Source organism: Nycticebus coucang, chromosome 11, assembly GCF_027406575.1.
Source record: "Nycticebus coucang isolate mNycCou1 chromosome 11, mNycCou1.pri, whole genome shotgun sequence".
Taxonomy (NCBI): Eukaryota; Metazoa; Chordata; class Mammalia; order Primates; family Lorisidae; genus Nycticebus; species Nycticebus coucang.
The window spans coordinates 17,269,442-17,285,417 of NC_069790.1; the positions used below are offsets into that span (position 1 = coordinate 17,269,442).

At 39.4% G+C, this 15,976-nt stretch overlaps 1 protein-coding gene across 6 annotated transcripts in view; it reads left to right on the top strand.

Moving 5' to 3' along the window:
* The window catches only part of VPS41 (VPS41 subunit of HOPS complex), a 230,393-nt gene that overhangs the window by 80,169 nt on the left and 134,248 nt on the right, over positions 1-15,976 (top strand). For all 6 annotated transcript variants that reach the window (XR_008383629.1, XR_008383626.1, XR_008383627.1 and 3 more), the window contains one exon: positions 1,814-1,888. Coding sequence is in view for 2 of the 6 variants with exons in the window: in XM_053608791.1 (XP_053464766.1) it covers positions 1,814-1,888 (75 nt within the window). In the remaining 4 variants the exon portion in view is untranslated. The remainder of the gene's footprint in view (positions 1-1,813; positions 1,889-15,976) is intronic.

A 15,976-nucleotide genomic window follows, 5' to 3' on the forward strand; every position in this document is an offset into this window, starting at 1 on the left:
ATTACTGTGCTGTTGAGTAGAACTTCCTGCAGTTAGGATCAGGCTCTGAGATCTTTATGCATTCCAATACTAGTCATGTGTGGTTGTGCAACACTTGACATGTGTGAGTTCAACGGAGGAACTCAATTTTTACAATGTATTTTTAATTAACATTTAATTTACAGAAACTACGTGTAGATAGTACTATATTGGACAGGGCAGGAAACCTAGACTACACACACCTATTAAATTATAATTTGAGGCAGATTACAACTGGATGCTGAGTAAATTACCACTAGAAGCATGTGGGGGCTTATATTTGCCAAGACTAAAATGGATATTAAAATGTTGTTTGGTGAGCCAAAGATAAGAATGAGGAAATTTTAACAGAACATGCACAATTTGAGGAAGTGTGTATCCAAAGAAGAACGTAGAAGCTGAGCATTCAGATTTCTCAGCCAGAAGTCCAGGCCTGCTGGCCTAGGTGCCTTCCCAGCTCAGCCTTTGCGTCGTTTTCGCCGATTCCTTGCTGCCCACCCCTTTGCAGTCCTCTGGAGGTTGTAGTCCTGGCTCCCTCATTTCTCTGTTGTTATTCTGTGCCATGGACTTCAGTTTATTTTCCTGTAAAATAGGTCAAATATCTTATCACCACAGACCTTTCCTCTTCTAACATTCTAGGAACTTTCAAGGAACACATTTATTTTTCATGGACTGTATCTCTAGAACATTAGTTATGCAGTGATTTAGAGATCAGGATGAGAAAGGATTCTGTAGCCAACTGTGTCACAGTGCACATGGCAATGTCCCTTAGCAGCATCAATCAGTGGGTGGCCCTTTTGAGGTCTAGGAGTTTTGGTCTGCCCTGACGTTTGCTTAGTAGTCCTGAGATATATTCTAGTTGAGGATCCGGCATTCAACTCTGCGTATTTCTATTTATCTTATCAATAAGCCAAGTCATTTTAAGGTTAGATATTTTAAAAAGTAATTTGAAAGCTCATGTTGTAACTGATTATAGGCTTGCTTTTCTTTTCGTAGTTATTTTGTTTTTACTGTGCTTTGTATGAGATAATTGGACACTTTTCATTATTAAAGAACAAAACAAAGAGTTTGCTATTTATTAATATTGTCAACATTCACTGATTTTGACTTCTGTTAGAAAATCTACCTGTATGAATAATTTAGTAGGTGAACAATTGGATACTAGCAAATGGGAAAACAATAAAAAATATTTAAAATACAATTGTGCATTTACTCTTTGAAAAACACATCCCTTCAAGTAGGAAGCCTAGTTCCTCTTGTCACAGATTTTTAAATTGGAAATTGTTCAGAAGAATTGGGAAGGGGGGTGTAACAAGGTTAGTTTATGTCAGTTAGACCCTGTGGTATTCCCCAGGCAGTACTAAGCATAAAATAGAAATAAAAAGTTCACTTAGTAATTTATGCAAGAGAAGAACAAATAGATTGGCCTGTTGTAACTTACTTACATAATGATTTTTATTTTGACCTTTTTTAAAAATGGATTTTGGTTGTGAAAGATAATTTTAGAGGTGTGTACAGAATAGTTTTAAAAAAAACATTCTGTGAAAGAAGTAATATTTTAGCTGGGACTTCAGATATGAGAAATAGATAATTTGGGGAACTCTTTAACTTTACACCCTTATTATGTGTGTGGTAACAAAGTTGTATTTGCAAAATAAAATATATCCTGGACTTACGCATCTAAACTAACAGATAATTTCTGTCCCTTAAATTTTATAAAAATTAAAGACATTTGATTATTGTGTATTTTCCTGAAGTTTTTATATGTTGTATGTCTTTTTTTTTTTTTTTTTAGAGTCCTGTGAAGATAAATCAGATTAGCCTGGATGAAAGCGGAGAACACATGGGCGTCTGTTCAGAGGATGGCAAGGTATGGTGAGGATGTGGGCATGTTGAAAGTCAGCCCCAAGTGATTGGAAAAGTACTCTGCTTACTGTAAACCTGCTTTAAGACAACCTTAATTTTTTTTTTTTTTTTTTTTTTTGAGTATTGGACTTGCTTCCGATTGGTCATAATTAAAATAAAATATATTTTGCACAAATGTGCCTTAGGGAAAGTAATTACAAGAATGTCAATAATATTACTGGTATTAAGCTGATTAACAACTGTGGCAGGGTGACGTGTCACCTTAATCATTACTGCTATGCCACTTATACTTGAGTGACTAGTCTGCAGTTCCTGCAAGACTATAGTTTAATGCCTTTCTGCCATAAATCCACAGAATTGAATTTTGTGGGCATGATTTCTGTGGGCTGGTGGTTTTCATTTTCACATACAAGTTATGAATGTTTCTCTTGAATTATGGAATCTTTTGATAAGCAATCGTAGTTTATCAGAAAAATAAAGTGTCTTACAATGGCCACATTAAATAAATGCAAAATCAATATATGTACAGTTTTCTAAAAACCTGGCACCTACTTCCCAACCAAGGACATATATCATCTGAGCAGTGTATAACTAACAATTATCAGCCCTTCTTGCTGATGTTGAGCTGTGACATTTAGTGGTTGTGGTGATTGATTTTCCACTTATAAGAATGTCTTTTTTGTTTTTAAGTCAATGGAAGTCTTTCCTAATGTTGGTTTGCAATGATAAAATTCTAATGCACAGTGTATTTAAGCTACTTTTCTAAAAAAGAGTGCATTAAGACTCATTATAGATCCTTACGTATTCCTTACTGAAGAGAGCTGATTTCCTAATCTAATTTTGTATTTTTTGCATGCTCTAAATTCAGTGGGCCATTAAGATGGGTAAATTAAAAACAATATGCTCAGTGTAAGAGAGATACACCTATTTAATGTTAACAAAAGCAACATGAAATCCTCTTGACATACAAGAATGCGTTTTATTTATCCAAACCTAATGTTGCCCAAAAGAGTCTTTTGAAACAGTAATTGAACACTAGTGCTTTTCAAAAAGCACTATCAGATTTTACAGTACTTTCTGAAATTCTGAGATTGTCACGATTGTCAAATTAAGGGAGGAGCTGGTGTGTGTAGAAATTGAGAAAAATGATTCACACTACTCTAACATTTTTGTTCGCATGTATTTGTAAAGAAAATCTTCATTTTGTTTTCTTAAAGGCAAGGAATTCTTTCAATGCTGATATCAATTTAATTGAATTAATTTGGTGGAAGAAAATATTTATTTTTTGAATTGAAAATGAATTCTTGTTAAGATACTACATCTAGGAATTTTCAGAGCTTTAAATGTTGAAGAATTATTATTTCCTGCGTCAAAGTAGAATATTTTAACTACTCTGGTGGATCATGAGATGACCCTCAGATATCTCCTAGTACCTTTCTTTTCAAACACCTCTATTTTCCTATTTTATAAAATCTATAACTGACATATTTTGGGGTAGAAGCATGATATATTTTGAAAAATGGTTGTCTCATATTTTTATTAGCACTTCCAGAATTGAAAATAAATCTTGCAGCGCACATGTTTATGTTAGCTGGCCCTTACCATGAGTTACTCAGTATGGTGAATTGAGAAGCTAGTGTAGAAATGACTTCCTAAAGTGGTTATTGATGATAAAAATTTATCATAAATTCCAAGTATCTAGATCTCATGCATGTTTACATAGTCATTGTTATTTTTTTCTTTCTTTAGTGTGTTCCGAGGCAATTATTTATTTGGGTTATTTTAATGATAATCTTTGATATTTTCATTTTATTTATTTATTTATTTTTTTATTTTTTCCAACTTCTAAGGGCTGATTTTCTTTTCTTTTTTTTTTTTTATTAAATCATAACTGTATACATTGATATGATCATGGGGCATCATACACCATTTGACACATTTTTCTCACAGTGGTTAACATAGCCTTTCCGGCGTTATCTCAGTTACTGTGCCAAAACATTTATATTCTACATTTACCAAGTTTCGCAAATACCCCTGTAAGATGCACCACAGATGTGATCCCACCAATCCCCCTCCTTTTACCCCCCCTTTCCCACTTCCCCCTATTGTTAAGTTGTAACTGGGTTATAGCTTTCATGTGAAAGCCCCAAATTAGTTTCATAGTAGGGCTGAGTACATTGGGTACTTTTTCTTCCATTCTTGAGATACTTTACTAAGAAGAATATGTTCCTGTTCCGTCCATGTAAACATGAAAGAGGTAAAGTCTCCATCTTTCTTTAAGGCCGCATAGTATTCCATGGTGTACATATACCACAATTTATTAATCCATTCGTGGATCGATGGGCACTTGGGCTTTTTCCATGACTTAGCTATTATGAATTGGGCTGCAATAAACATTCTGGTACAAATATCTTTGTTATGTTGTGATTTTTGGTCTTCTGGGTATATGCCCAGCAGAGGAATTACAGGATTGAATGGCAGATCTATTTTTAGATCTCTGAGTGTTCTCCATATATCTTTCCAAAAGGAATGTATTAATTTGCATTCCAACCAGCAGTGCAGAAGTGTTCCCTTTTCTCCACATCCACACCAACATCTCTGGTCTTGAGATTTTGTGATATAGGCTAGTCTTATTGGAGTTAGATGATATCTCAAAGTAGTTTTGATTTGCATTTCTCTGATGATTAAAGATGATGAGCATTTTTTCATATGTCTGAAGGCCGTGCGCCTGTCTTCTTCAGAGAAGTTTCTCTTCAAATCCCTTGCCCAGCCTGCGATGGGATCCCTTGTTTTTTTTCTTGCTGATGCATTTGAGTTCTCTGTGGATTCTGCTTATTAAACCTTTGTCAGAGATATACCCTGCAAATATCTTCTCCCATTCTGAGGGCTGTCTGCTTGCTTTGCTTACTGTGTTCTTAGCTGTGCAGAAGCTTTTTAGTTTGATCAAGTCCCAGTAGTGTATTTTTGAAGCTGCTTCAATTCCCCGGGGGGTTCTCCTCATGAAATACTCACCCAGACCAGTTTCTTCAAGGGTTTTCCCTGCATTCTCCTCTAGTATTTTTATAGTTTCATGTCTTAAGTTTAAATCTTTAATCCAATGAGAGTCTATCTTAGTTAATGGTGAAAGGTGTGGGTCCAATTTCAGTCTTCTGCAGGTTGCCAGCCAGTTCACCCAGCACCATTTGTTAAATAGGGAATCCTTTCCCCACTGAATGTTTTTAATTGGCTTGTCAAAAATCCAATAGCGGTAAGTAGCTGGATTCATCTCTTGGTTCTCTATTCTGTTCCAGATATCTACTTCTCTGTTTTTGTGCCAATACCATGCTGTTTTGATCACTATCGATTTGTAGTAAAGTCTGAGGTCTGGTAGTGTGATTCCTCCTGTTTTGTTTTTATTTCTGAGTAATGTCTTGGCTATTCGAGGTTTTTTCTGATTCCATATAAAACGAAGTAATGTTTTTTCAAGATCTTTAAAATATGACAGTGGAGCTTTAATAGGGAGTGCGTTGAAATTATATATTGCTTTGGGTAGTATGGACATTTTGATAATGTTGATTCTTCCTAGCCATGAGCATGGTATGTTTTTCCATTTGTTAACATTTTCAGCTATTTCTTTTCTTAGAGTTTCGTAGTTCTCTTTATAGAGATCTTTCACGTCTTTTGTTAGGTAAATTCCCAAATATTTCTTTGGCACTATTGTGAATGGGATAGAGTCCTTAACTGCTTTTTCAACTTGACTGTTGTTAGTGTATATAAAGGCTACCGATTTATGGATGTTGATTTTGTAACCTGAGACGCTGCTGTATTCCTTGATCACTTCTAGGAGTTTTGCAGTAGAGTCCCTAGTGTTTTCCAGATACACAATCATATCATCTGCGAAGAGCGAAAGTTTGATCTCTTCTGACCCTATATGGATACCCTTGATCGCCTTTTCTTCCCTAATTGCGGTGGCTAAAACTTCCATTACAATGTTGAAAAGCAATGGAGACAATGGGCAGCCTTGTCTGGTTCCTGATCTGAGTGGAAATGATTCCAATTTAACTCCATTCAATATGATATTGGCTGTGGGTTTGCTGTAGATGGCCTCATCAGTTTAAGGAAAGTCCCTGCTAGACCAATTTTCTTGAGTGTTCTGATCATGAAGGGATGCTGGATATTATCAAAAGCTTTTTCTGCATCAATTGAGAGAATCATATGGTCTTTGTTTTTTAATTTGTTTATGTGCTGAATTACATTTATAGATTTACGTATATTGAACCAGCCTTGACACCCTGGGATAAAACCAACTTGGTCATGATGTATAATTTGTTTGATGTGTTGCTGGATTCTGTTTGTTAGGATCTTGAATATTTTTGCATCTATATTCATTAGTGATATTGGTCTATAATTTTCTTTTCTTGTTGGGTCTTTTTCTGGTTTGGGGATCAGGGTGATGTTTGCTTCATAGAACGTGTTGGGTAGTCTTCCTTCTTTTTCTACATTTTGGAACAGGTTGAGTAATATAGGTACTAATTCCTCTTTAAAGGTTTGGTAGAATTCTGACGTGAAACCATCTGGTCCCGGGCTTTTCTTTTTAGGGAGGTTTTGTATAGTTGATGCTATTTCTGAACTTGATATGGGTCTGTTCAACATTTCCACTTGATTCTGGTTAAGTCTTGGAAGGTGGCGTGCTTCCAAGTATCGGTCAATTTCCTTCAGATTTTCATATTTCTGAGAATAAAGTTTCTTGTAATATTCATTAAGGATTTTTTGGATTTCTGATGAGTCTTGTTATTTTGTCTTTGTTGTTTCTGATTGATGAGATTAGAGATTTTACTCTTTTTTTCCTGATTAGGTTGGCCAGAGGTTTATCTATTTTATTGACCTTTTCAAAAAACCAACTTTTTGATTTATTGATCTGCTGTATTATTCTTTTGTTTTCAATTTCATTTAATTCTGCTCTAATTTTGGTTATTTCTTTTCTTCTACTGGGTTTGGGGTTGGACTGTTCTTCCTTTTCCAGTTGCTTGAGATTTCCCATTAACTTGTTAACTTCCTCTCTTTCCGTTCTCTTGAGGAAGGCTTGCAGTGCTATAAATTTCCCTCTTAGAACTGCCTTTGCGGTGTCCCAGAGGTTCTGATAGTTTGTGTCTTCATTGTCGTTTTGTTCCAAAAAATTGGCGATTTCTTTCTTAATCTCATCTCTGACCCAGTTGTCATTCAGCATAAGGTTATTTAACTTCCATGTTTTTGTATGAGTATGCAGATTCCTGTTGTTACTCAATTCAAGTTTTATTCCATGATGGTCCGAGAAGATGCATGGAATAATTTCTATTCCTTTAAATTTACTGAGGTTAGACTTGTGACCTAAAATGTGGTCAATTTTGGAGTAAGTTCCGTGGGCTGGTGAGAAGTATGTGTATTCAGTTTTGTTGGGATGAAATGTTCTGTAGATGTCTGCTAAATCCAAATGTTGGTTGGTTAGGTTTAAATCTAAGATTTCTTTGCTCAGCTTCTTGCTGGAGGATCGATCCAACACTGCCAAAGGAGTGTTGAAATCTCCGACGATTATGGAGCTGGAGGAAATCAAGTTACTCATGTCTGTTAGAGTTTCTCTTATAAATTGAGGTGCATTCTGGTTGGGTGCATAGATATTAATAGTTGAGATCTCCTCATACTGAGTATTACCCTTAACAAATATGAAGTGACCATTCTTGTCCTTCCTTACTTTTGATGGTTTAAAGCCTACTGTGTCTGCAAATAAAATTGCAACACCTGCTTTTTTCTGATTACCATTTGCCTGAAATATGGATGACCATCCTTTCACCCTGAGTCTGTATTTGTCTTTTAAGTTGAGATGTAACTCTTGTATGCAACAAATATCTGGCTTGAGTTTTTGTATCCAGTCAGCTAACCTATGCCTCTTTAGAGGACAGTTTAAGCCATTCACATTGATGGAGAGTATTGATAAGTCTGGTGGAATTTTGGGTATCAAGTTTTTCAAAGGTCCAGTGGACATTTTTAATCCTTTCGCCAGTGTGGAAGTTGGAGTTTGATCTGAAGTTTCTGAGTGAGTTTACTTTTGTGGTATAGGATTGGGTTGGTCATTGTGGAGTATAGGTCTGAGAATATCCTGAAGAGCTGGTTTACTTATGGCAATTTTTTTCAACATATGAATGTCATTGAAGTATTTAATTTCTCCCTCATAGATGAAACTCAGTTTGGCTGGATACAAGATCCTGGGTTGAAAGTTATTTTGCTTTAGGCGATTAAAAGTTGATGACCACCCTCTTCTGGCTTGAAAAGTTTCAGCAGAGAGATCTGCAGTTATTCTAATATTCTTACCTTTGTAGGTAATAGTTTTCTTTCACCGGACTGCTTTGAGAATCTTCTCTTTCATGTTAACTTTAGTGAAGCTAATTATGATATGTCTGGGGGATGACTTATTGGGGTTGAATCGTGCTGGTGTTCTGAAGCTGTCTGCTATCTGAATTTCAGATTCTCTAGGCTTGTCTGGAAAATTTTCTTTCATAATTTCATGCAGAAGGGCCTCTGTGCCCTTTGAGGCCACTTCATCGTTCTCAGAAATCCCTATAATTCTTATATTGCTTTTTTTCGAATTATCTGAGAGCTCTCTGAGTGAATGATCCGTTTTTGCTCTCCATTTCTCTTCCTCTTTGAGAGATTGGGAGCGTTCGAAGACTTTATCTTCAATGTCAGGAATCCTTTCTTCTGCTTGCTCCATTCTGTTGCTGAGGGATTCTACTGTATTTTTCATATCTTTGAGGGCTGTAAATTCTTGCTTCAGTGTGTCTAAGTCTTTGGTGGTTTTGTCTTTAAATTCGTTAAATTCTTGAGACAACTTTTGAATTTCTCCTCGAATTCCTAATTCCATTTTATTAATCTTGTCTGCAATCCAAATTCTGAATTCGATTTCTGACATCTCAGCCAGTTGTTTATGAATGGGATCTTCAATCACATCTGCCGTATCTTTTCTTGGGGGGGTTGATCTATTCTGGTTATTCATGTTACCAGAGTTTTTCCGCTGATTCCGCCCCATGGTTATTTTACTCCCTTTGGTTTTTCCCCTGGGGCTTTATCGAAGGGCCGTACAGTGTTGTGGCCTGAGAAACTGGGGCCCTGTCTGGTGTGGTGGAGCAAAGTGGTTCTGTCTTGTTTTCAGCTGGTTTCTGTTCGATCCTATTGCAACTTCTACTCTGCCTTGAAGTCTCAGCTGTGTGGAAAAATCAGCAATTAAGTCACCCCGCCCGCCCACCTCTGGCCCCAGTTGGAAAAGGAGAATCAAACCTTCCTACAACCGCACACCCAGGGCACCGCCTGAAAAGTCCTCAGTCTATTAGCCCAGTTCAAAAGGTCCAAATCAACTGTCTCAATCGGCACCTGTCTCGGGTGGGAGAGTTCAAGAGGTCTCTGGGAACTGGATCACAGGAGCCTGGTGATTCCTCTGACACAGCTCACCCCAGTGCAGCGTGGAGTCAGGAGGAGCCACCCAGCAAACAGAGCAGTCTGGGAAGGTTGACGTCTCCTTCCCCACTTTGCCCCTCCGTCGGACCCAGTCACTGGTATCTCTGCAGATGGCTAACCCAGTTGCCTGCATTGAACAGACACTCCAGGGGTTTGCACCTGCCTGAATCGCAAGGAAGTCTGCCAGGCCCCCGCAGACTGCCGCTATCTAGCAGGAGGAGATGGGGCCTGACATCTTTGAGTGCTTGATGCAGGTGATGGGAAGGAGGTGTTCACTCAGGCTTAGCCCCGTCCCTGATGGATGCTGCTAACAGAACAGAACAGAACAGACAACTTTGCGGGGTTCTGTGTCTGTTCCTGCCGAAATCGCCTACAGAAGACGGGCTGTTCTGAGTTCAAACGTCTTTGCTGCTGGAGGTTTGTGTCCTCTTTGCTACTGGAGGTTTGCCGATCACCTCTCTGGGTCGGCCCCGCCCTGGAAGCTTCCCAGGTTTGTGAGCAGTGTCAGGAAATCCCCCGGTTACCGGTGGCCTCCTCTGGTTGCCCAGGGAGACAGGGGTTGTGGCCTCAGAATATCCAGAAGTGAGCATTCTTCCGTTAAAGAAAAAATGGCTGTTGATCTACCTCCAGGGAACTGCTGCTCTGGTGCGGGCACTCAGCCGACCCTTTTCTCCTCTGTCTCGCGCCCCAGAGTCAGCACTGAGCGGCCACAGTTTATGCTGGGTGCACACCCCTCAAGAGATTCCCCCAAGAATCCGAACTCTTGGGGGATAGGCCCCCAGACCCCGATTGGGAGTGGGGGGGAAGCTAGAGTTTCATTCAGTTTTACGCCCGCCCGGGGAGGGCTGTTGCACCGCACCACAGGGAAGTGCCGCCAAGGCTTGATTTCCCCTCAGCCGAGTGCCCTCTCCTTGCTCACGTGTCTCAGCGTCAGTGCTGACCTGACGCAGCTCAGGCACTGTGCACTCCCCTCGAGAAATCACCCAAGGATCCGAACTCCTGAGGGATAGGCCTCCAGACCCCGAGTGAGAGTAGGGGCTCTCAGCTCTCAGCAGGGAAGCTAGAGTTTTATTCAGTTTTGTGCCCGCCCCGTAATGTTGCCTGGGGAGGGCTGCTGCACCTAATTCGCAGGGAAGTGCCACCGAGGCGTGACTCCCCCTCAGTAGAGTGCTTTCTCCTCACCCGCGTGTCTCAGAGTCAGCGCTGACCAGTCGCGGCTCAGGCACTGTGCGCTCCCCGAGAAATCACCCAAGGATCCGAACTCCTGGGGGACAGGTCCCCAGACCCCGAGTGAGAGTGGGGGGGAAGCTAGAGTTTCATTCAGTTTTATGTCTGGCTGTATTGATGCATGGGGAGGGCTGTTGCACCGCACCACAGGGAAGTGCCGCCGAGGCGTGACTCCCCCTCAGCCCGGTGCCCTCTCCTCACTCGCGTGCCTCAGAGTCAATGCTGACCAGTCGCAACTCGGGGACTGTCCACTCCTCTTGAGAAATCACTCAAGGATCCGAACTCCTGGGGGACTGGCCTCCAGACCTCAGTGGGCGGGAGGGGAGTGTTGGGGATTCAGGGTTGCCGGCAAAGGATTTTTAAAGTTTTATTCAGTTTTATGCCCGGCAGGAGAACACCACGGCACCCCAGTTGGGGAGGTAGGTCCAGTTTTTAGAAGGTCTCTCCCGTGGAGTGTAGTGGGAAGGCCTTTAATTTCTGCCCGCTTGTTTAATTGTGGGGCTCTTGAGCCCGTCCCATGGGGGAGGGGGACTCCCGTCCGCTTGGTAGTGGATTTTGTACCTTTTGTTTGTGTCCTTGTGATCACAGCTTGCCTCAGCGGTGTTGATGTGCGTTCTTCAACCTTCTCTCTTGGTGAGGCTCAAGTCCACCAGGATACTTACTAAATTCCTGTCCCTTAACTCTCCTTCTGGACGGGAGCCTCTGTTGAAAGCTGGGTTCAGTCCGCCATCTTGTCTCCCCCCTCGATATTTTCATTTTAAAGGCATAATTCCAGCTATTGTTTAAAATTTACTCTTCATTCGGCCTTGCTAATTTATTTTTCTTTTTTTTGAGATGGAGTCTCATCACGTCAGCCTCGGTAGAGTGCCTTGGTGTTATAGCTCACAGCAACCTCAAATTCCTGGCAAGTAATCATCTTGCCTCAGCCTCCCAAATAGCTGGGACCACAGGCGCCTGCCACAGCACCCGGGTGTTTTTTGTTGTAGTTGTCGTTGTTTTAGCTGGCCCAGGCCAGGTTCGAACCTGCCACCCTCAGTGTATGTGGCTGGTGCCGTACCACTGTGCTATGGGCACTGAGCCAGCCTTGCTAATTTCCAATCTTTTTTTCCATTGCTTTTCTATGCTTGAGTTTTAAATTTTGAAACACACACATATGTTGTGTGTATGAGGGTTCAGTTTCAGCTTACTGGCAACTATTTTTAGATAACTTTTAGGATAAGTATGCAAGGTTTATTTTCTCATTTCTTGCATATCCATGTATTACATTTATACATAAACTAGACTGTAATTCAGGATAAAATCCCGGGTTGAAATATTTTCTCAGTTTGGGAGACATTGCTCCCTTTTTTCTGTTATTTGTTTTTGTAGACATGTCTGAGGTCAGCCTCCTTTTCTTTTCGTACAAAACCTTTTCAATTTTTTTTGTCCTGCCTTGGACCTTGGACTAATAATAATAATTACAACAACATCAATGATAATAAATGGTTCTTGTAATTCTGTTTGCTAAGTTATGTCTCATTCTGATCTCTTTTCATTAATTTTGTCTGGACCACAGTAAGTCCTTTTGATCCATATACTGAAGTATTGTTTTCATTTCAGGAAAGTTTGCTTCAGTTCTAATTTTGATTATTGCTTCAGTTCCATTTGTTTTCGTTTCTTCAAAGAAATTCAATAATATAAAGCTGGAGGCAGTGTTGCTTAGAGGCTGAGAGCGTAGCTCTGTATTCCAGCTGACTGGCTGGCATTCCCGCTGTCTGTGTGAAGTTGGTTGAGTTGCTTGGCCTGCCCACGTCTCATGCCTCCCTTCTGCAGCCGATAGTGGGCTGCACACCATTTACTTCTTACCCGGATGCAGTCTGGCCTCTCTCCCTCCCCCATTCTCAGACCTAAACTTTTCAAGGTAAGAGGTGAATGAATAAGCACTATTCACCCTTCTTCTTTTGAAAATACATAGGTTGCAAGAAAATTGATTGTATTGTATGAGACCCACATAACATATTTTGCTTTCTTGTTGTTTTTATCCTTTTATTTCTCTGTCATCAGGAGGAGAGTCTCTATTTATTTATTCCCTATGCTGATTTGCTTTTCTTATGAAGTCTGTGTTTTTTCTTACTGCTTTGTGGAGTAGATTTTTGGTATGTTTTACATTTTAATTAATAGTTTTCCTGAAATTGATCTCTCTGTTTTCATATTCACCTGATATATATATTTAATTTTTTTAAAAATTAATAACTTCTTATACCCTTTAGAGTTTTAGGCATTGTGGTCTAGTGGTTAGGAGTAGACTCTCCTACCACTTTTTAGCTGTACAAGGTCCAGTAAGTTATTTCTACATCTTGGTGCCTCAGTCTGTAAAATGGGAATAATAACAATACCTCCTACTTCACTGTTAATTAGGAGTATTAAATGAGTTAATATGCATACATTGGTTGGAATAGCACTGAGGAGAGAAGAAACACTTTGTAATTGTGAGCTAGTATTACAATCATTATCATCATCCTGTTTTTCTGCTCCAGGCTCATAGAGATCTGGTTGTCTTACTGAGGTTGCCAAAGAGGTTTCTAATTTTTCTTTGTGTTCTGGTTACTATTAAAACAATTTGAGAGACATAGTTTTCTCGATATGAGTCTTTGGCATAGTGTTCTATAGTGCTTTTGTTAGAGACCTTGAATATGTTTTCATTTGCTTGTTTATTTACTCCAGAACAGGAAGAAAAGCACTTTCTGAACCTCGGTTAATAGATTCAGTGTTTGGCTTGCTCTGGCTCTGCTTGTTACTGTTTTGTGTGTTACAGAATCACCTTCTTAGATCAACAACAGAGGCCCTAAAATGAGCTCAGCTTCATTCAGCTAGAGGAATTTAGTGAAAGCAGCTCTGCTGTTACCACTCCCTGGTCTGAAAATTCTGCCTATGTGGAGAATATGGAAACCAGCAATCTCCCCCAATGTTGGTCCCTTTAGCTACCATCAAATATGTAAGACAGTTCACACATCCAGCCCTGTTCTGATTCTTAACCTGTTGTTATTTGGCAGCTAGGGTTTGAGAGATGCTGTATGAAGTACGTACTAACTGGAAGGGGTGTATAACACTCTGGGCGCCTCACTCACCGTTCCTCTAAACCAGATGGGCTATTGCCCAGTTTTCTGATTGGAAAATAAATAGATCTCTGTGCTAAAGCGGAAAAGAATTATACATCTTACTGTTTAATGAGGGCAGGGTTTTCTTTATTTCAGGTAGTATCACTGCCTTCTGTGGTAATCATAGTGGTACTCCAGTTGGTAGTTAATAAGAATTCTTCCAAGATTTGGCAGGAGATAACTATAAGGTGTTAATTGTTATGTAATTTTCTCTTTTAAAAAAAAATTCAAATTAATATGAGGGTACAATGATTAGGTTACACTGCTTAAATTTGTTAGGTAAAGTTCAAGTTGAGGCCTTCCCCCGGGGGGTTGTGCTGTGTACCCTTCCGTTGTGCCCATTTGGTGAGAGCTCACCATTTCCCCCTCCTCCTCCCCTTTTCCCCCACTTGAATTTGTGTGTGTGTGTGTGTGTGTGTGTGTTTCCTGGCTTAAAGGCATGTAGTTGTTTATCTATTGGTCTTATTTATTTTTTTAATTAGGTATTTTGATGGCAAGTTTGGGGAAGTTGTTAGGGCTGCTACAATTCCAATTGTTTTGGATTTTATTAGCTTTAGTATTATATAATTTGGGACCAGCTAGTTTGGGATGTGCCAGTAGGGAAATGAACCAAAATATGGAAGATTATACAAGTCATCCTTCTACTGATACTGATACAGTTTATGTGTTTGTCTCATGAAGTTATAGTGTTTTCTATACTGAAATAGAATATGAGAACCGTTGAGGAAAATGGTTAAACATAGTTGAAACTGACCTAGGAGCTCTGTTCTTGATTTGACGTCTGTAGCAGTTATTCCTTCAGCCCCTACTATGGGGGTGGTAGTGGCATTTTTTGCTTCTGATTGGTCCTCAAAGATAGTAATGAGCTTCAGTGCCTGTTTACTAAGAGCTTCCTTGGTCATGTTCTCTTTTGTTTATGCTTATCACTGTATTACCCCGTTTCCCCGAAAATAAGACATCCTCCTAAAATAAGACCTACTTACAGGAAAGATAAGACGTCCCCTGAAAATAAGACCTAGCGCATCTTTGGGAGCACACCTTAAAATAAGACACTGTCTTATTTTCTGGGAAACAGGGTACTTTATCTTCAGTATGGATTCATCATTTCTAAAGGGACATTTGTCCTTGGCAGTTCATAACTTAGTCTTCACCACTATATCCATGGTGCTGATATGGATGTGTTCATTTACTGATATAAAGGTCTTTCTCAATAGGCTCATGTATGATTTGTTTACATCTCCTATACTTTTCTGCACAACACCCATCACTTATTTTCTAAAAATCACCTTTAGCCCGTCTGTAAGGTAGAAGGAAATGTATCCATTTGAACGAGTAGTTTGTTTAGTTTCAACTTCCATTATAACGTCACCTTAATTCAAAGTTTTATATTCCTTTCTTTTCAGTTTGGCAAATATTTAAAGCTTTTGAATGTTCTTTTATTCTTGCCATTTTTATTATACTCTTCTTATATTTTGTATAAAAAGATACCTTTTTTATTTGCAATATTCAGTCCTGTATAGAAATTTCATGTAGAAGTGTTGGGCTTCAAGGCAGCTGGCTGTGTCCTAAAATGTTGGGGTTTCGGTCAGCTCCCTGGGTTCTCAGTTCTTCAAGTGTTCTTGGTTGAAAAATGACCAGACACCCCAGAGTAAGGCAAGTGTGAAACAAATTTTGTTGAGAAAAGAAAGGTTACAGAGCAAGAGCAGGATATGGGCTTACAAAGCAAGAGATGTATAGATAGTGAACAGGACCCCATTGTTGGGGCAAAGAAAAGGGTTTGAATATGGCCAGGGTTTCTTTTATACAGAAGTTCCCATCAAAATACCAAGGTCTTACATAGACTTAAAAAAAATAATCCACAGTTTCAAAACAGAACAAAAAAGGAACTCTAATAGCTACAGCAATCCTAAGCAAAAAGAACAAATCTGTAGGTGTCCCATTCCTGACTTAAAATTAAACAAGGCTGTAGTGGTAACCAAAGTAGTGTGCTAGTGGCATACAGGTAGAGACATGGATCAGCGGAACAGAATAGAGAACCCAGATACAAAATCACATAGCTATGACCAACTGTTGTTTGACAAAACAGACAAGAAGATACACTGGGGAAAGGAAGTCCTATTCAACAAATGGTGCTGGGTAAATTGGATAACTTTAAGCAGAAGAGTAAAACAAACTTTCACCATATACAAAAACTAATTCAAGATGGATAAAAAACTTAAATGTAAGTCATAAACCATAAAAATTCTAGGAGAAAATGTAGGAAA